This window comes from Hemiscyllium ocellatum, chromosome 26 (genome assembly GCF_020745735.1).
Source record: "Hemiscyllium ocellatum isolate sHemOce1 chromosome 26, sHemOce1.pat.X.cur, whole genome shotgun sequence".
NCBI classification, from domain to species: Eukaryota; Metazoa; Chordata; class Chondrichthyes; order Orectolobiformes; family Hemiscylliidae; genus Hemiscyllium; species Hemiscyllium ocellatum.
The window spans coordinates 19922605-19944341 of NC_083426.1; the positions used below are offsets into that span (position 1 = coordinate 19922605).

At 40.1% G+C, this 21737-nt stretch overlaps 1 protein-coding gene across 2 annotated transcripts in view; it reads right to left on the minus strand.

The window, feature by feature from the left end:
* Nucleotides 1–385: 385 nt before the first annotated feature.
* yod1 (YOD1 deubiquitinase) overlaps nt 386–21737 on the minus strand; it is a 28621-nt gene continuing 7269 nt past the window's right edge. Inside the window, exons 1-3 of one of the 2 annotated variants that reach the window (XM_060845192.1) lie at nt 8774–8831; nt 4896–5109; nt 386–1263 (exon numbers count right to left, since the gene is read on the minus strand). In XM_060845192.1, the coding sequence (XP_060701175.1) occupies nt 560–1263; nt 4896–5103 (912 nt within the window). In that variant the 5' untranslated portion in view covers nt 5104–5109; nt 8774–8831 and the 3' untranslated portion in view covers nt 386–559. Of the gene's footprint in view, nt 1264–4895; nt 5110–8773; nt 8832–21737 lie in introns of those variants that run through there. The other variant, XM_060845191.1, reaches the window with a different exon arrangement.

Sequence of the window (21737 nt, forward strand, 5' to 3'; positions counted from 1 at the left end):
GTTATTTAAGTACGTACCTGTGACTTCCATGAGCTGATCACAAAATGGTTGCCAAACAAAAAAATACTTTGAAACAATAGAACTACAGTTCACTAAACCTTGAGTCTTCTGAAATGACTAGTCACAAAAATAAAAAGACTTATAGCTTATTTTTTGACTTAGTTTGCATTAAACAATTTTGCAAATATGACACTTGCAGATGTGTTTAACTCTGTGGAGGTAAAAGCAACCCAAATTTAAGACAAAGAAATTTATCCATGTCTATAATTTTCAGGCACCTAACACACTATAGGATTAACTAATTTCAATAGCTATGAAATCAAAACATTTATCTTTGAATGAAATAAGATAATTAAAAAGTCAAATGCAATTCTTGCTATGTAAACAGAAAAATTAAGAATGAGGTCCGACCTTTGCAAACAACCAACAATTTGACCAGCTCATGGTTTAATCATCCAGGATTTAAAAAAAACACTCCTTAAAATTCAATTTAATTCCTAGGGATTAAATTATCCCAGTACATTTTAGGAATATGAGGTAGGTAACAGTATTTTGATTGTCATATCTCCCCAAAGTTGGTGTGCCCAGTCTCTTTGGCATGGTCTCGAGCCTCTACCTGACCCACCAGTCCCTTTTGGCAGACAACACATCGCAAAGTGAATCTATTAAGGTCAGTAAATTGTCGTTTCCTTCTCGCTTCATCTGCCAACTCCAGGGCATGGGCCAGCACAACATCATCTGCTGTGGAGAAGATGGTTTGTGGGGGTGTTTCAGGATCTTCAAATTGTCGTTCTAATGGGTCATAATGGATTCCATCATAAATCAGGAGGACACGTTTTGTGTAACCTACATCCTCTCCAAACCGGTCTATTCGCACAGTTTGTGTGTCCACAACACATATTTCACATTGGTAAAACTTGGATAAGAGAGAGATTTCAATGGCTCCTCCCCAAGTGTCTTCTTGTCGAATCCAGTTGCAGTAATCCCCATTAGATTTTCCTAGTACAGCTTCAGTGTAGGAATCAGGGTCACTTGCCACAATCTGTGCTATCAAATTTCGCATTTCTGGAGCACAGGATGGCTCACAAATACCTCCTTCTACCACATAGTGGATGCTTGTGAAGAGACATGAATTATCTGCAGGCACAACATGCCGTATCAGACGTGGGAAAGTATCTTTATCTGAACTTTTAGCACTAAAGTTCGACACTGAGACTTTGATCTTCAAAGTATCCCTTTCTTCTTCCACAATCAAAGTATCTCCTGCAGAAAAGTAAAATGATACATTTAATGCAATCTTATTTTGTTATTAAAAAGATGACATAATAACCAGCTTAATACTAATAATTTACTTTAAACATTTTCAATTTCTGTAAGTTTTGAAATAAATTTTTGTCACTCATTTTTGGACAAAAAATGTACATTATAAAAGTTTTATGCATAACCAGAAGTCACTGGAAAGTGTTTTACAACGAAGAAATATTGTCTTTTTAAAAATATTCACTGCTATTGTGCTGAAAATTCGGATATTTAGCTTGGTTCACACAGCCCATTTTATCTTACAGTTTCATATACAGTTGATGTTTACACACATTACTTGTTATCATGCTTCAAAGTTCACATTCCCCAATAATCATTTGGATTACACTTAAATCTAGCATGAAAGAACAAAGCGATTTCTAGTGTGCAGAAAATGTTTTCAGGGGCCTGCACATTCATTTTGATTGTAGTTCTTTTGCAAAGGTTTCATAGTCTGAACAATGAACCTTTATTTATTAATCTTTGCAGGCTTAGAAGAGAGATATGTCACTAGTTGTATACTGTGTAATCACACTGCATCACAAACTGGCTCTCCTGCCAACTGAGCTAACCCCAATAATCTCCCTTTAATGGGAGAGAAGCCATATAGTTTGGTAGGATTATAGTGACTTTATTATACAATGCTACTAGCTCTCCAGATAAACATTGCATTGAGTCTTAATGCAAGCCTTGTAATATATTAAATATGTTCATCATGTCTTCTTTACTCTTCTCACTTTTATCTTGTACAGGATATTGTTTTACATGAAATCTTTCACAATTGATCATACTCTCTCTATTACACTAATCACATTCTACATCATGACATTTTCCCCATCAACTTCAACTAGTATCCACAACCACACAAAGAAACAATTACTAAAAGAGATGAATGGTATTAAACAACTCACGTATACTTATGTACATCATGACTCTAGTTGACTGACTCCAACCAGCAGAGTTTGCCCTGTTTCCTAGATTTCCTTCTATGCCTGCATTCAGCCTACATCCTAAACACAGTTGCCAAACACAAAGTCATGCCTTAACCCAAGTAAATAATTAAGTATGAATTTAAACCAGTTGTCTAATAGCAGTTACCCAAGTTATTATTTACACAAACTAGTGCTGCTACATTTTGGAAAATTTAGAATTATTCAATTTCTGCAGTTTATGGATGGACTTGAGGTTGAGTTTCTTTAGTTGCTAGTTTATTTTAGTTTTGCTATTGCAAAACAATGTTTGGCCTGATCCACCATGAATGTTTTCATTTTTTATAATTGGTTCATTCAATCAAGTAAAGGTTAGTTATGCAATTCTTGTGGAGTCAACTTTTTCAAATTACTAATAATGATTTCCTCTAAAGAATCAGTTAAAAAAAAGTACTCCTCAGAGTGGTACTGTTTGTACAAACCAAAGTTTCAAGGTAGATCCCTGACCTAGGCGGAGACTGTCTGTCTCTTCTGGGATTGCTACAATTGTGACTACATCACAGCTTAGCAACACAAGGTAGAGAAGGGACAAATAGGTATTCTTGTGACACAACAGTTTTGTCACCACCTCTGGACTAGAAGGCCTAGGTTCAAATCCCATCTGCTCCAGAAATGTGTAAAAATATTCTGAACACTTGTGATTAGAAAATAAGAGAGAAGGAACAAGTGATCCTTGATGTTCACCACAGATTTGCAAATGGAAATACGTGTCTATCAATATGAAGAAGCACATTTATTATGCCCTTCAGTTTTCACTTCTTGAATTTACAGACAATGTAATCATATCACTTGGGAATGAATCAACTAGTAGGAGCACTAAGAAAACTACACCACAGCTTGTTTCAATGTCATTAGAAAAGGGATATGGGGGGGGGCGGGGGGGTGAGCTGAAAGTCAGGGTAGACAGTTTAGATTTCACCACACCACATATTTCTAGAATTATTATTGTAGATAAATAAGCATTGCATTTTTGTTGAGGGTAATCATCAATAGCGATACAATCAGACAACAGAAATTAAAATTACTTACTTAATGGACAATTGAATGAAATTTATCCTTTCATTGTGAAATATCATAACAGTAAGAAACAGATACAAAAAAAATCCAAAATTCTGGAAAATATAATTTTATGTTATTTTTTGGATCAGTAACTAGCAAACAAAGTCTTTCTGGAGATTGCAAGTTGTGTTCTGTACCTGTAAAGAAAAAAATTGCACTATGATTGAAAATTTCTCAGAAGAACATTAACCTGCTTGGGGTTGGTTGTTGCTCACTAGACTTTGGTGCAATAGTAAGACATTGGTATAACAAAACAATTTTGCTTTGCCTCCATGGGCATTATATGAAAAATAATATGAGATTTCCCAAATTGGTGGATCATTGGACAGGAAATAATTGCAAAGAATGGCTGTAAATATCAAAATGCAAAAGCAATTTAACAATATCGCAAGATCTTGGTATTATTTACATTTAGGATAATTTTCAGAATGATTCTTTGTAGAGTCTTGTAAGTTCCAGGCAATGGAAAATGCAATTGTAACCTAAGGATAGCAAGCATCCTCAGTTGAGCCACGATTTATAACCGCGATCTTAATTTTTTCTAGTGATTATATTTTAGTGAAATAGTTTGTGTTCTGATTTTTCTGCAGGATGGTCTGACCAAGACAGGCAAAAATCTTTGGGTGTCAGGGCAAGCCAGCTACAGAGCAGAAAAAAAATGACTATCAATACAGGCAGTTCCTGGGTCGTGAGTCGATTTATACACAAATCAGAACACAATACAGGAGGATATAAAATAACCAATTGAAAGTACAGGAAACATTTGCATGTCAGGTCTTTAAAATTTCACCCTGTATGGGATCGTGGTCGTAAGTCAGATGTTCAAAAAGTGAGGACCCCTGTAATGATCAAATTATATTTACATACACTTTGTATGAATAATACAGCTTTACAAAAAAAAAGTCAGATCAACATTAGGTTATCCAATTAATATCCTTCTTACCAAATAAAAATTTGGATCATCATTGCATACATCTCATTTTCAAGGAATTGTGAACCTTCGTATTGGATTTGCTGCAGCTTATGCGATTGCATAAGGCATTATATAAGGAATAGTATGAAACTGTTGGACTGTTCAATCTGCACACATTTAAACCAGTTTACTGCCATGTAATCACAATACAGCAAAACTGTTAAGAAAAAGCCAAAAGGGAGAAAAAAATTGTGCATTTCCTTCCAACTGAACATGCCAATTTTATCTGCATTTTGAGAACTGAATTAGAACAATTCTTAGTCAATACTTTATGAAATGTCTCCCTGATCCTTAATAGTATAGTGCAAATTCAGCTGATCAATATTTAAGCAGTCAAACCTGGTCTCACAGTAGCTCAATGTCCCAAACAAAGAAACCCAAATGTGAAAGCAAAGGAAATCACAACACCAGGTTACAGTCCAACAGGTTTATTTGGAAGTACTAGCTTTCAGATCACTGCTCCTCCTACCTGATGAAGGAGTAGCACTATCGGAGCATAAGAATTCAGGTTAACGACTTTAACCAATACTGATTTTTCAATCTCCCTCTCTATACTTTATCTTCAACAGACTTACCAGATTTGATAGGACAATCTTTGAGAGGCAGTTCTCCATTCCGAAGATCTAGACTGGATGGAGGAAATCCCACCATGATTTTTTGCAGTGCACTTGGAATTCCAGTTAACTCTTCCACTTTATCTTTTAACTCTTGGATATTAGATACTGAAGTCAGTCCTTGCATCAGATGAGTTCCATTCTTTGCTTTACATCGTAAACGTAGCATGATACTCTAGAATTGGCAAGGTGAATAGATGACAATTGCAATGAGATATCCATCTTATATCCACCTATATGCTCCAGAAGATCTGATCTTTCATTTCATCACCTGCACATTTATACCATACGAATTAGGTATGAGAGAATTTTCTTGTAGTTATTAAAATACATCACTTAAGTAATCTGCAATATTCTCAAAGGGAATAATCCACTCACCAGAATTTCTGAAATAGATGTAGACAATCAAACTTTGCATCTCTTTTTCAAATGAACAAAAGCTCAAATCACTGGAGTAAATGTACATTTATGTTCAACATACAAGTGAACACTTCTTTTGCCTTCAACAACTATTTTTGACAGCCCACAATAAAGTTCAGAGAGGACAATGAACAAGCAGTCAAGTATTGCTGGTTATTTTAGCTTGGTTTTACTCTTGGCTTCTCCTATTAGTCATATGCAGGTTGTTTCTTGGTCAGGTTAATTGAAAAGCAGACTTAATTCTCTCAGATATGCTGACAACTCTCAAATTCTACCTCAATATCACCTCAATAACTAAGTTATAAGTCCTCTTCACAAATACCTGTTCTAAATAAGCAGAAATGTCCTTCAATTAAATATTCATAAGACTGACGTCATGTAAGAGAGGACTGAAAACTATCTCTGTTTTAGCTACTGACTCCCAGACTCTCCTAAAACAATTAAACAATTAAATCAGACCATGGCAACCTTGGTGTCATAGTTGATAGATGAAGTTCTGGCTATAGACATGTATTACCATGAACACAGCCAAGAGAAACAGAATAAGATTAGGCCATCAAGCCCATACTGCCATTCAAAAGGATCATGGTGGATCCAATATCTCAATGCTATATTCCTGCTCTCTCTACATCTTTTGTTTCTAAAAAATCTATGTCTTTCTTAAAAACAGTGACTTTACTTCCATACCATCTGTGGAAGAAATTTCTCATTGCAGTCCAAAATGCCCTACTGCATATCCTCATAAAATGACCTCTTGAGTTGAACACCCTGCTCCCCCCACCAATAAAATCTCTTGACAAAAATGCTACCATTTCAGCATTCAGTCTGGTGAATGCTTGTTCACCAAGTATGTCTTTGATAAGGAGACCCAAGTTAGGCTGGTCACATCAAGGCACTGTAGATCTCCAGTAAGACTTATTTTCTCCTGTGGACAAACCCTCTTACAATGAAGAGCAACATACCATCTGCCTCAGACTTGATGCACTGAATGCTAGCTTTCAACAACCCAGGTGCCTTGGGCATTAATAGTCCCCAATCTATCAGTTTTAGCAATACACTGCCATTCTGTTTTCCTACTGAAGTGGATAACTTCACATTTATCCACATTATATTGTACCTTCTATGTATTTGCCTATTCACTCAACTTGGTTATTTTCCCTGAAGCCACTTCACTTCCTCCTTACCACTCCTATCTAGGTTTGTTTAGTCATCAAACTTGGAATGAATACACTTGATTCCTTCATTCAACTGTTGATATCATACTTGTCACCACATTCAATTCCAAAGATAGCCCACATATTCCTATTTAGTTTTCCATCTATAAACTAATTCTCAATTTATGCAGGGGTGTTTCCGCTAATTTTACATAATAATCACTTACACGGGATTTTATCAAAAGCTTTTTGAAAATATCTATTTAATCACACATTGGCTCTCCTTCATCGAGTCTACTGAAGAAGTAACAAAACGAATTGATGAGGGCAGAGTGGTGGATGTGATCTCTACGGCCTTCAGTAAAGCGTTCGACAAGGTTCCCCACTGAAGACTGGTTAGCAAGGTTAGATCTCATGAAATACAGGGAGAACTAGCCATCTGGATACAGAACTGGCTGAAAGGTAGAAGACAGAGGGTGGAGGGTTGCTTTTCAGACTGGAGGCCTGTCACCAGTGGAGGGCCACAAGGTTTGGTGCTGGATCCATGACTTTTCACCATTTATATAAATGATTTGGATGTCAACATAGGAGGTATAGTTACTAAGTTTGCAGATGACACCAAAATTGGAGGTGTAGTGGAAGCGAAAAAGGTTACCTCAGAGTACAACAGAATCTTGACCAAATGGACCAATGGGCTGAGGAGTGACAAATGGAGTTTAATTTAGATTAATGTGAGGTGCTGTACTTTGGAAAAGCAAATCTTAGCAGGACTTATACACTAAATGGCAAGGCTGAACAAAGAGATGAGTTCAGGTTCATAGCTCCTTGAAAGTAGAGTCGCAGGTAGATAGGATGGTGAAGGCGGTGTTTGGTATGCTTTCCTTTATTGGTCAGAGTATTGCATAGAGGAATTGGGAGGTCATGTGTGCCTGTACAGGACCTTGGTTAGGCCACTATTGGAATATGGTGTTCAATTTTGGTCTCCTCCTTATTAGAAGGATGTTATGAAACTTGAAAGGGTTCAGAAAAGATTTACAAGGACGTTGCCAGGATTGGAGGATTTGAGCTATAGGGAGAGGCTGAATAGACTGGGGCTGTTTTCCCTCGAGCATCGGAGGCTGAGGGGCCACCTTATAGAGGTTTATATAATCATGAGGGGCATGGATAGGATAAATAGACAAGGTCTTTTCCCTGGGATGGGAGACTCCAGAATTAGAGGGCATAGGTTTAGGGTGAGAAGGGAAAGATATAAAAAGAACCTAAGGGGTAACTTTTTCACACAAAGGGTAGTGCATGTTAAGAATGAGCTGCCAGAGGAAGTGGTGGAGGCTGGTAAAGACATCTGAATGGGTATATGAATAGGAAGGGTTAAAAAGGAAATGGGTCAAGTACTAGCAAATAGGACTAGATTAAGTTAAGATATCTGGCCAGCATAGGCGAGCTGTTTCCTGCTGTACATCTATGACTCGACATACATTCATTGAAAAAAACTCCAGAATCTTTATAGAACAAAATCTCCCTTTCATAAATCCATGTTGACTCAGAGTAATTTTTAAGTGTCCTGTTATCACATCCTTCATAACGCTAACATTTTCCCTACTGGTGAGATACTAACTGGTGTGTAACAGTTGGTTTTCTCCCTTCATCCTTTTTTAAAGGGTGGGGTCACATTGAAGATGGAAGAAAATTTTAATTGTGTTTGCACTGACTGAGTAAATTAGCTGCCCATTCTAATCTCACTTCCAGCTCCTGGTCCATAGTTTTGGAGATTAAGGCTGTGCAGGTACAGATCTAGGTTCCTGTGAAATAAATTGAATGTTTCTATTTCAAGTACTGAACCAGATAGCGAATTTCGGACATCCACCAAATTTGCGTGAAAATGTTTTTCTACCTAAGATTTCTAATCCTTCTACCAAACACCTTAAGTCTGTGGCCCCACGTAACTGATCTTTCCATTTGGGTAAATTGGTTTGCACTGTTCAGTCTTATCCAAAATCCCTCATTATTTATGCATCTCAATTAAATTACTCCTCACTTTTCACAGGTCTAAGGGAAGACAACCCCAGACCACCCTATCTTTCCTCACAGCTGTAGTTTTCAATCCCTGGTAACATTTTTTCCAAATTTCCCCTGTATTTTCTTCAGAACAATTATGTCCTTCCTTTAATATTGTGACAGGAAAAGTAAATAAAACTCAATCTATGGCCTAATCAATATCTTAGATAGTGCCAGCATTAGATTCTGTTTTTGTATTCAATAACTCACCCAATTAAGGAAGCCATCTCATATGCCTTCTTTACTATCTTATCGACCTGTTCAGTCACCTTCAGGGACCTATGGACATAAACACTATGAACAAGGTCTCTTCATATCCTCCGACTTAATGTGTATTCTCTTCTTTGTTTTCCCTTCCCAAACAAACAGTCTCACAATTTTCCATAAATGAATTCATTTGCCAATTTTTGCCAACTCAAATGAACTATCAATGGGGTTACACTCTAGAAATCAAACTGATACTCTCAGGTTTGTCATAACTATTGAAGATACTTAAAATTATGCAAAATTCACCAATGTACCAATCTTTCTGGCCCAGGGTGACAGATAGCATGTATCAAATTTCAGTACTTAACAAGAGTTACTATTCATTACACATAAGTGCATTCCAGCTAAAGAAAAACAATAATGAACCATTGGTTTAAAACTCTACTAGTTACAACTCTGGTCTTGTCACAAATGGCCCCTTACAACACACAGACAAAAAAAAAGACATGGGAATATGGTAAAATTGGGAAAGCAGTTCAGTGGCACCTGAGATCATCCTTGTGCTGATCAGAACGCTGTTATTTCGTCTTCCTTTTCTGAATACTTCCATGGTTTCCATGAGACACAGGGTAACTGGTTCACACTTAGAAAAGGTCTGACTTTTTAAATTAAAAAGTCACAGCGTACAGCAACTGAAGGAAATATAAACAATTTTTTTCCAGGTCTGAAGTGGGTTTTACCATAGAGAACAAACAGCGAGATCTCCTAAATAGTCAAAGTCTATTGCCTTCTAACTGTCCTGTTCATAACCACAAGCTGTTCAGATATCCGAGAACCAATCACACAGATGCTGACAGGCAAAAAGCCTTTCTCATCAATAACCAGTCAATCGCCAACAGATCAATAAGCTACTTGTTACCAGCTGAATCTCAACTTCCCCTTGTCTGCAGCTCATCAGTAAACCACGCTTCAACAACTGCTTGAGACTGTGTTAATGGCATTTATGAATGTCAGGTGACGAGTGTGAAGATGTGGTCACTTTAAAAAGTTTATTTTATTCTGGGTTTTCTTTGAAGGGAGGTGCCAAAGTGGCTACGGAAATAGCCTAAATCAAAAATCTGAGGCCACCTTAAAATAGTTGTAACAATGGAAGGGAAGTGGCCAGTTTTCCTCAGATTGGGTTTTCTCGTTTTTTAGCTGTAGCAGTCAGAAGCTGTTTGGGTCCCAGAAGAATTGGAGCTTCAGTAAAATGATTCCTCACTGCTACATTCTCTGAAATCTCTTGATGCTGTTCCCTCCTGGATTGGAAAACTGAAAGAAAGAACTTTTGTCTCAATTTACCTTTTCGCCAAGGGTATCTTTATGGGATGTTATGATATTGGAACAATAGGTTCTGTAATAGGTACTGTATCTATTACTTGGTTAGGTTTTCCAATAATTAAGTTATTTGAAATAGCTCCTCCTTTTGTTTGTATTTTAATGTTAGTGTTCAAATACATTGTGTTTTGCTTAATGTTGAGTGGTTTGACCAGTTGCATCACATCTGCAACGTGCACTTCACATCTACTATTAAAATAAGAAAAAAAGTTATGGTACAGGCCACCTTTCTAAATTTTGTTGGGCGGTCTGCTCTGGCCCATTATACCATCTTTCAAAGCTGTGATAATAAGACCACAAGACATCGGAGCACAAATTAGGCCATTCGGCCCATTGAATCTGCTCCACCATTTAATCCTGGCTGATGGGTTTTTCAACCACATTTTTCCACTTTGACCCCATAACCTTTGATCCCTTTTGGCAATCACGATCTTATCTACCTCTGTTTTAAGTAAAGTCAATGACCTGGCCTCCATAGACTTCTGTGGCAATGAATTCCACAGATTCACCACTCTCTGGCTAAAGACGTCACTCCTGATCGGTTCTAAAAAGGTCTTCCCTTTTCTCTAAGACTGTGCGTTCGGGTCCTCATCTCTCATGCCAATGGAAACATCTTCCCAACGTCCACTCTGTCCAGGTCATTCAGTATTCTGTAAGTTTCATATAGATATGCCCTCATCCTTCTAAATTCCATCAAATATAGTCCCAGAGTCAAATGTTCGTCTTCTGTTAAGCCTTTCACTACTGGGATCATTCTCATGAACCTTCTCTAGACGTGCTCAAGGGCCAGTACACCCTTCCTGAGGTATGTGGCCCAAATTGCTCACAATACTCTAAATGTGGTCTGACCAGAGCCTTATAAAGCCTCAGAAGTATATCCCTGCTTTTATATTCTAGCCCTCTCAAGATGAATGACAGCGCTGTATTTGCCTTTCTAACTACCAACTCAACCTGCAACTTTACCTTAAGAGAAACCTAGACTAGGATCCAGAAAATAGTCCATGCCTCTATTCTTTCTACCAAAGTAGATGACCTCACACTTTCCCATGCACTAATCTTTCAGCAATGTTTCTTTATTTAAGAAACAATTTTCCATTTCAGACCACAATTAAAAATACAGAAAAATAAATTTTAAAGTTGTCTTTATACCACTGATGATATTTTGCAGTTGATAGCCATCCCCTTCATTATCAACTATATGGCCACTTTGTTTTCTGCAAATTCTGGTCTCCTTCCTAGAGGAAAGATGTTGTGAAACTTGAAAGGGTTCAGAAAACATTTACAAATATGTTGCCATGGTTCGAGGATTTGAGCTATGGGGAAAGGTTGAATAGGCGAGGGCTGTTTTACCTGGAGTGTTGGAGGCCGAGGGCTGACCTTATAGAAGTTTATAAAATCATGAAGAGCATGGATAGAACAAATAGACAATGTCTTTTCCCTGGGGTGGGGGAGTCCAGAACTAGAGGGTGAGAGGGGAAAGATATAAAAAGAGATCTAAGGGGCAACCTTTTTCACGCAGAGGGTGGTATGTATATGGAATGGGCTGCCAGAGGAAGTGGTGGAGGCTAGTACAATTGCAACATTTAAAAGGCATCTGGATGGGTAAATGAATAGGAATGGTTTGGAGGGATATGGACCAGATGCTGGCAAATGGGACTAGATTGGGTTGGGATATCTGGTTGGCATGGACAGGTTGGACTGAAGGGCCTGTTTCCGTGCTGTACATCTCTATAATTCTAGAATAATCATAAAAGATTGTACAAGTCCCTCGCCTACTTATTTCATTATTTTTCTAACTATCCTCATTTCAACCAGGTTATCCTCATCCTGTAAAGACAGATAAAAACACAAATAATAATCAGCACCATTCTTTAAAAGGATCAGCATTAAACTCATCCACCCTTTCCCTTTACAGTTCTTTTTAATTAACACATCTGGGTAAGTGGGACTTGAACCCAGACCTTCTGAACCAGAAAGAAGGGCACAACCATTTCACCACACCTCTATATATTTTTAAAATCAACATGTTCAGACGTATTATGACATCCCTCTGCACAAGGTGGGACTTGAGAATCATGGAGTTGTACAGCACAGAAACAGACCCTACGGTCCAACTTGTCCAAGCCGACCACACATTCTAAATTAATCTTGTCCTATTTGCCAGCATTTGGCCCATATCCCGCTAAATCTTTCTATTCCTATACCCATAGATGCCTTTTTAAAATGCAGCAATTGTACCAGCCTCCTCCATATCCTCTGGCAGCTCATTCCATAAATGCACCACTCTCTGCATGAAGTTGCCCCTTAAATCTTCCCCTCTTATCTTAAACCTATGCCATCTAGTTTTGGAGTCCCCTACCCAAGGAAAAGATCTTGGTTGTTCATTCTGCCCATACCCCTCATGATTTTAAGCTTCCACAAGGTCACCCTTTAGTCATCAACGCTCCAAGGAAAATAACGCCAGCCTATTCATCCAATAACTCGACCCCTCCAACCCTAGCAACATCCATGCAAATCTTCTCTGAACCTTTCAAGTTTCATAACATCCTTCCTATAGCAGGAGTCCAGGATTTAATGCAGTTCTCAAAAAGGTGCCCTTACTACAGCTGCAATATGATCTCTCAACTCCTATACTCAATGCACTGACCAATAAAGGTCACACTGCTGGTGACAGGCCTCCAGTCTTACAAGCAACCTTCCGCAACCACACTTAGTCTACTACCTTGGACCCAGTTCTGTACCCAAATGGCTAGTTCTCTTCACATTCTATGTGATCTAACCTTGCTAACCAGTCTACCATGAGGAACCTTGTCGAACGCTTTACTGAAGTCCATACAGATCTCGTCCCACCACTCTTCCTTCAACCCTCTTTGTCACTTCTTCAAAAAACTCAATCAAGTTAGTGAGACACGATTTCCAATGCACAAAGCCATGTTGATTATTCCTAATCAGTCCTTGCTTTTCCAAAATACATATAAATCCTGTCCCTCAAGGTCCCCTCCAACAGTTTACCCATCACTGATGTCAGGCTCCCCAACCTACAGTTTTCTGGCTTTTCCTTATCCCCTTTCTTAAACAATTATACCATGTTAGCCAACATTCAGTCTTCCTGCACCTCACCTGCGGCTGTCAATGATACAAATCTCTCAGTAAGGAGCCACGCAATCACTTCCCTAGCTTCCCAGAGTTCTAGGGTACACCTGATCAGGTCCTGGGGACTGATCCACTTTTATGTGTTTCAAGACATCCAGCATTTCCTCTCTGTAATATTGAAATTTTTCAAGATGTTGTTATTTATTTTCTGAAGTTCTCTCGTTTCCATATTTTTCTGCACAGTAAACACTGATGCAAAATACTCATTTAGTATCTCCCGCATCCCCCGTGGTTCTACACAGGCAGTGTTGCTGATCTTTAAGGGGCCCTATTCTCTTCCTAATTACTATTCTGTTGTTAATGTATTTTTAGAATCTCTTTGGATTCTCCTTAACTCTATTTGCCCTCCTGATTTACCTCAAGTATATTCCTACTGACTTTATACTTTTCTCAGGATTCACTCGATCCCTGCTGTCTATACATAAGCTTATTTCTTAATCTTGACCAAAATGGCAACTTCTCTGGTCATCCAACATTCTCTACACCTGCCAGCTTTGCCCTTCACCCTAACAGGAACCTACTATCGCTGGACTCTAGTGATTGCATTTTCAGTTGTCATTTCACCTGCGCAAAGCTGCCCCCTATTATCTTTTGAAAATTGTTGCCTAATACTGTCAAAATTAGCCTTCCTCCAATTTAGAACTTGAATTTTTAGATCTGGTCTATCCTTTCCTATCGCTATTTTAATACAATTATGATAATCAACTACAAAAATTAAATACCTGAACTATCAAGCAAAGTTTTATTGTGTACAGGATCACATTGTGACTAATACTATCCAATATTATCAGCTGGGATCATAAGTGTGGTACAGAAAATGCAATCTGGCAGAATTTCCTATCGTACCAACAGAAGGTGTAATAGCAATCCCCACAATTTCCTGGCATGTGACCCAAGAAATTAGTATAGGGTGGAAGGAAGGAAAGATGCATATAACAAAAATTAAGAGAATTCTATCCTGCAGGAAAGATGCATAGTTTTAGGGTGTATGTTTGCTTGCTGAGCTGTAGGTTTGATATCCAGACGTTTCATTACCTGGCTAGGTAACATCATCAGTGGCGACCGCCAAGTGAAGCGAAGCTGTTGTCTCCTGCTTTCTATTTATATCTTTCTCCTGGATGGGGTTCCTGGGGTTTGATAGATGGCATCTAGCTCTGTGTTTGTTTATGGTGTTGTGGTTGGAGTGCCAGGCCGCTAGGAATTCTCTGGCATGCCTTTGCTTAGCCTGTCGCAGGATAAATGTGTTGTCCCAGTCGAAATGGTGGCTTTTTTTTTCATCCGTGTGTAGGGCTACAAGGGAGAGAGGGTTGTGTCTTTTTGTGGCTAGCTGGTGTTCATGTATCCTGGTGACTAACTTTTCTGTCTGTTTGTCCTATGTAGTCCTATGTAACACACACAAACAAAGCTATATCAGAACACTATTCCAACGAGCCACCACACACTGCAGCACAGACGAACTACGCAAAACTGTGGAGAACCCACCTATACAACGTATTCAAGAAGAACGGATACTCAAAAACATACAGTGCGCAGATTCCTCAAGAACAAACCACGACAAGCAGACCAAACACAGTCAGAAACGCTAACCACCTTACCATTCATCAAAGTAGTTTCAGAAATGACAGCCAGACTAAGACCCCCCTCGGAATCCTAGTAGCTCACAAACCCACCAACACTCAAACAAAAACTAACAAACTTAAAAGACCAGTACAACCCATGGACAAAACCAACGTCATCTACAAAATTCCATGCAAGGACTGCCACAAACACTACGTAGGACAAACAGGAAGAAAGTTAGCCATACATGAACACCAACTAGCCACAAAAAGACACGACCCTCTCTCCCTTGTAGCCCTACACACGGATGAAAACAAAAGCCACCATTTCGACTGGGACAACACATCTATCCTGGGACAGGCTAAGCAAAGGCATGCCAGAGAATTCCTAGAGGCCTAGCACTCCAACCACAATGCCATAAACAAACACAGATCTTCTTGCCATCTATCAACCCCTCAGAAAACGAACAGGACATGACATCACCACAAACCCCAGGAACCCCATCTAGGAGAAAGATATAAATGGAAAGCAGGAGACAACAGCTTCGCTTCACTTGGAGGTCATCACTGATGATGTTACCTAGCCAGGTAATGAAACTTCTGGATATCAAGCCTACAGTTCAGCAAGCAAACCTACACCCTAAATCCCCACCTGAGCTACAAACTTTGCATGCATAGTTTTCTTAACATTATTGTTGCAACCTTATAGGTTTCAGTTACCATTCTTAAGGATGCAAGGCATGCTCAATTAATTAGGGTTAATCAATTTTCACATATTTCATAATACAAGAATATGCAATGTTGCAATAACAAAAATGCAACCAATCCAGAAGAAATTCTCCTATGTCAACTACCTTTCGTGGTACAATAGTAAGTTCCATGCCAAATCCAATCAATCAATCTGTGTAGTAAATCAAAAACTCCATGCAGGTCTGGGTTTGAATTGTCTAAATGGAAGCCTAAGTACCCTTTGGAATCTAACTTGAAAAAATACTGAATAATCTCACCTTCAAACTAGAAAACGTGAACAATAGTAACAGTTTTCCAAGTGAGATGGTTGGACGTTTAAGATTTATTAGACCAGAACATCTAACTTGCACTAATTTTATGGAGAGATGCATGGAAGGATTGATTTTCTGTTGCAGGTGTGACCTTCAGGTTCAAACATTAACCTGTGGCTCTGTTAACCTCTCAGGAGGACGCACCAAGAATTTGTGTCACTATTTTCAGGAGATGCAGGGAAGTTATCTCCAGTGTCATTTAATCCACAACATCACAAACAAATATTCTGATCATATTGCTGCTGGTGGGACTGTGCTGTGCACAAATTGATTGCCACGTTTCCTACTTTATAACAGGAATACACTATAAAATACTTTATGACGTCCCAAGGTAGCAAAAGGCACAATATGAATATTTATTTATTTCACTGCTGAAATAATTCAAATATTACAGTGCTGTTACATCATTTGGCTGCCTTACACAATAAAGATGCCTAGGTAACCACAAAACAAGCACTCATCATAGGTGACTCCATTCATGAACATACCAGAGTTCTGAGCCAAAGAAAAGTATTTTCAAAAATTAAATAACATACAATCAAGCACAAATTTCAGAAAATTGATCCCAAAGACTTATATGTATGTGCATGAGGGAGAGATTGAGACGATGTGTGTGCATGTGAGAGGAAGAGAGGGAGAGAGTGTGTGCATGTACATGTGTGCTTGATAGAGTGTGTGCACAAATGTGACAGAGCATATGCCTGTGAGAGGGTGTGCACACAAGAGTGCAGGTGTGTGCATCTCATGAGTGTAATCGTGTGCCAGTGTGTGTGCGTGTGTGTGTGTGTGTGTGTGTGTGTGTGTGTGTGCAAGAGAGTGGAGAGGGTAGCGAGGGTCACCTGTAGTGACACAAACCCAAGGTCCCAGTACCGAACTTGGCTCTCAACCTCTGCTCAGTGACTCTGTTGTTGCGTATCCCGCACTCCTCTTTGGAGGACGGTCACTCTAAGATCTTAAGCCAAAGGCCCTTGACTGCTGAAGTGTTCCCCGACTGGGAGGGGACAGCCCTGTTTGGTGATTGTTGCAATGTCTATTCAACCATCATTGTCTCCACACACACACACACACACACACACACACACACACACACACACACACACACACACACACACACACACACAATCTCTTACTCCCTCTCTCATTCACGTGCACATGCATATGCGCACCCACAAGTCTATGGGGTAAATTGGTATTTGCAGATACATTCTATTTTATTCAAAAAGCAAACAATTTGCTGGCATTCAGTCCATGTGACTTTTATAAATTCCGACTTTGGAAATAGAACCAGTCTGACTCAAGGTTGGAATACAGACAGATGCTAGCCTCACACTGTTAATGTGTTGTCTGAGCTGAGATATCACTTTTTTTAAAAATTAAAACCTTAAATTATCTCAGGACTGTGACTTGAAAGTAGTTCTGAGATTTACATATTAACGAATCGAAACCTGCAACCTATTTTAAGTGATTAAGACTTAACAGCAATCTAGCCATGCTCAATACATTGCATCAGTTGATCTTTTACTATAAATTCTGTATAGCCTGATCCTGCCTCACTACCTACCTGTCAAAGGAACAGTGCTCCGAAAGCTTGTTCTTCCAAATAAACCTGTTAGATTATATAGAACATAGAACATAGAAAAATACAGCGCAGTACAGGCCCTTCGGCCCACAATGTTGCGCCGACCGAATCCTACCTAACCTACACTACTGATAAGTTGGAAATAGATATAGTGACCATATAGAAAATGGAGCTTAGAATGTTAACTAAAATGGCTGAAGCACATTGGCTATATTGCCCAGCATCCTGAGCGAACAAATTGCTAATACAGCAACTTGCACAGGCTGGGTAAACATGTCCAATCCCACAGATCTGAGAATGACATAGTACCAGCATTAGGTCAAAGGGCAGCCATCAGAAGAGTACTGAAGCCTTATGGTCTAGTTGTAACACACTAATGAGGTTTGAATGTTTACATTTAAAGAGCATCTCTGAGAATTGACTGTTGCTTTGAATGGTTAGAAAAATAATGGGAGTTAATGTCAGACTTTAAAGATAGTGTTAAGATCTTAACCAGATGGGTGCTGGTGGCTGTGTGTTAGATTTAAAGCATGTTTTGATGTGTAAGCTTACAATTAAGTATACTTTGATTAATATACTTTGTGATAGCTTAATGACACGGGACTCTGTATTGCGTGAGAAGTTATGTATAAATGTAACAACTTTCCCTATCTACGGTGAGAGAATCCACTCTCTAGTAACCAGTGTGGTCTGAGTGGCTTTTCTCTCCCAAGTCTTGTTAGTATATTCATATACTGATAGTCTTGAATAAAAACAGTACTGTTGAAGTGTATTAATTAAGTGGTGGTTCTCTGTTCTTGGACAGGCGTTCACAGAAAGCCAGGTAGCGTGGCTGAGCTTTCACATTTTGGTGGCAGCGGTGGGATCCCAACGGAAGGCGGCTCCTGGTGACGGTTGAACAGGACACGGTCTTGCTGTGGCAAGGTGGACACGGGCCCAACTAGGACGTGAGTATACCGTTTGGGACTCACAACTAGTGTCTCCCCAAGTCAGGGGCGGACCTGGATCCAACTCACCGCAGCAGGAGCTGCTACCGGACGGGATCGAGAACGAACCAGTGAACAGCTTTTTAAAGGGACCACCACAAAAGCACTGGGAGTGCTATAGAAGGTAGGAAAAAAAAAGGCGCTGGGAGCGCGGTAAGAAGTAAGAATAGTTAGATACGTACGTGTGTGTGGGTTTAAAGACCCTTGAGCAGGATCTCATAAAAGCAATACTCACAAAAGGTTAGGGAAAGTTTTGGGAAGAATAGTTAGATACGTACGTGTGTGTGAGTGGGTTTAAAGACCCTTGAGCAGGATCTCATAAAAGCAATACTCACAAAAGGTTAGGGAAAGTTTAGGGAATATTATGGGACAGTTTATGGATAAATGTGAGGATCCGGGATCATTAATTGTAACAGTCTGCGCAGAATATCCTGAGGATGCACAGTCACTCAGGAAATTGTCAGGATGGTTAACAGAAAAATTGGGACCTGATGAATGGCCTGCAGGGGGTACGTGGAAATTGGAGATTGTAAAAAGAGTTACGGAGTTAGTATGGAAAAAGGGAACGGGGGAAAGAAGGGTAAGAAAATTATGGCTAAACTAAGAGATGCATGCTAAAAAAAGAAAGAGGAAGCTAAACAACAACACGAGCAGAAGGTTTACAACAGTTGGTTACATAATGCTACAAAAAGGGGGTTAAGTGTCACTAAGGATGGGCTTCCTTTGACCCTCCATGAGCTCAAGGTTGCATGTGCAAATTTTGATGAAAATATTAATAAGAACAAACGGTTGGCCAACCAAGCGGTGGAGACGGCATTGTCAGACCTGAGGCTGGGTGCAGGATGGGAGGATAAGGGAATTAGTTCTAGGAATGTGGAATCCCCTCACCAACCCCCTCCATCGGGTACAGCACCCCAGGAGGCACGTAGTGGAAGGAGTTTTACCCCAAGCACAGGTAAAAAAAGGATATCGGCCTCCACCACAGTGTGAACCTGAACAGCAATTGCCCTACCCTGGGACAGAGGAGGCTGACGATGACAGTTCAGAGAGAGAGGAACCCTCAGGTCACATGTTCCCTATGCGTACTGTTCCTAACCCTCAAGCGGGACGGGTAAGAGTCCCTGCCCAGCCGAACGCTGTCCCTCCTGTCGCTGCAATTCTTCACCCTCCTACCCTAGAAATTTTTACTCCATGGAAACCGCAGGAAATTTTGGCACTGACTATGAATCTCCCTGACAAAGATAACGATCCACAAAAATGGTGTGAATCAGTTGAAAGCATTTGGCAGGCTTACGGGGCAGTGGGAGAAGATATCTGGAATTTTTTGAGGGTTGTGTTTATTGGCTTGAAGTGGACAAAATTTTTAGAAATATTAAATATGCCCCCTGGTGCCAACAGTTGGGCTGCCTTTATAGCACAACACCTGAATCAACAACAACAGGAGCAGGAAATTAAAGAAGCAATGCGGCAGGTCCTCAGAAAACTGGTTGACTTAGCAAAAATTATTAATTTAAAACCAAAAAAGGGGGAGGGTGCTGAGGAATACCTACAGAGGTTTAATGAAACTTATGGCACATATTCTGGGGACCTTCTTTTCCCTTTGGGAGCGGGGGCTGTCTCACAACAGTATAATAGTCTTTTGATGAACACTTTGCCTAAACCTACACAAGATAGATGGAAAACTAACAACTTAAATTGGATCAATTCCTCACAGGGTGATACAGCTAGGGCAATTAAAGCATTATGGGGCGAGGGTGACGGTCCTAAGGCCGAAAAACCTATTAAATCTGAATTTGTTGTACGGGAAAGTGATCAAAATACCATGGCCCCCTTGCGGCAACCTCCCATCCCTCCCCAGCAGACACAGCAGCAAGGGCTGTGGAGATTACCCGGTCCCCAGCTGCAGTCTGACAATAGAGGCTATCAGCTGGAACCGGATTTTTATGTCCCAGGCTGGCAAAACCAAAAGGGCTCAGAAAGCTGAATTAATTGCATTAACTAGGGCATGTGAGCTAGCCTCCGGACTTACAGCTAATATATATACTGACTCTAGATATGCCTTCGGGGTTGCCCATGATTTTGGGACACTATGGGAAAATCGAGGTTTTCTCACCTCGTCGGGGACTCCTATCGTACACAGGGAGGAAGTCATTAATTTGTTACAGGCCATTCAAAGTCCTCGCGAATTGGCCATTATTAAATGTTCCGCGCACTCTGCCGGAACAGATCCGGTTTCTATGGGAAATAAACAGGCTACGGAGCTCCCTGGCTCCTTAATGATGGTTCAGAGGAAATCTATTAGGGCCTCAGTTCCTGACAAGCAGCCTCCCTCCACCGCTGATATTGTTGCTTTACAGGGGGACGCCCCTGACAATGTACTTCATGAATGGACTGATCTGGGATGTTTCAAGGACGTTGACGGTCTTTGGAAAACCCCAGCAGGCCAGGTGTGTATGACTGATGTTTTAGCCGTCTGGGTGGTTGATGTTGTCCATCACTTAACACACTGTGGGGCTAGACAAACTGCAGACTTAGTCTGGGAATCTTGGTGGCATCCCAGTGTTCTGCAATTGGCTAGTGCACAAACTAAAAAATGCTTGACATGCATGCAGCATAATCCCGGCAAGGGGGTCCCCTGTGATCAGGGTAGAACCCCGCTGCCTGAAGGCCCCTTCGATACGTTGCAAATGGATTTCATTGAGCTACCCAGAATGGCCAAGTGTAAATATGTTTTAGTTATTGTAGATGTTTTTAGTAAATGGATTGAGGCTTATCCTGCAGCCGATAACAAGGCTGACACTGTTGTTAAGACTTTACTCAAGGAGATTATTCCTAGATTTGGTGTGCCGCGGACACTCAGTTCCGATAACGGCCCTCATTTTGTGGCCCTTGTTAGTCAAGAACTTTGTAAAGTTCTTAATATCAAGCAGCAGTTCCACTGTGCTTACCACCCTCAGAGCGCGGGAGTGGTGGAACGTGCTAATCAGACCTTGAAATCTAAATTGGCCAAACTGTCAGCTGACAATGGTCTCTCGTGGCTCCAAAATTTGCCCATTGCCTTGTTTCAACTCCGGGTGTCCCCGGCAGGAGCCCACCGTCTCTCCCCCGCCGAGATTTTGTATGGGCGGCCCTTCCGCACTCCCTTTAGCTCTGACTTCTCTGATTCTCCTGTTGACATACATCAGATGTCAGATGGGATGATCTCCTATGTTTTATCTTTAACTGATGCTTTACGCATGAACCATGCGATGGTTA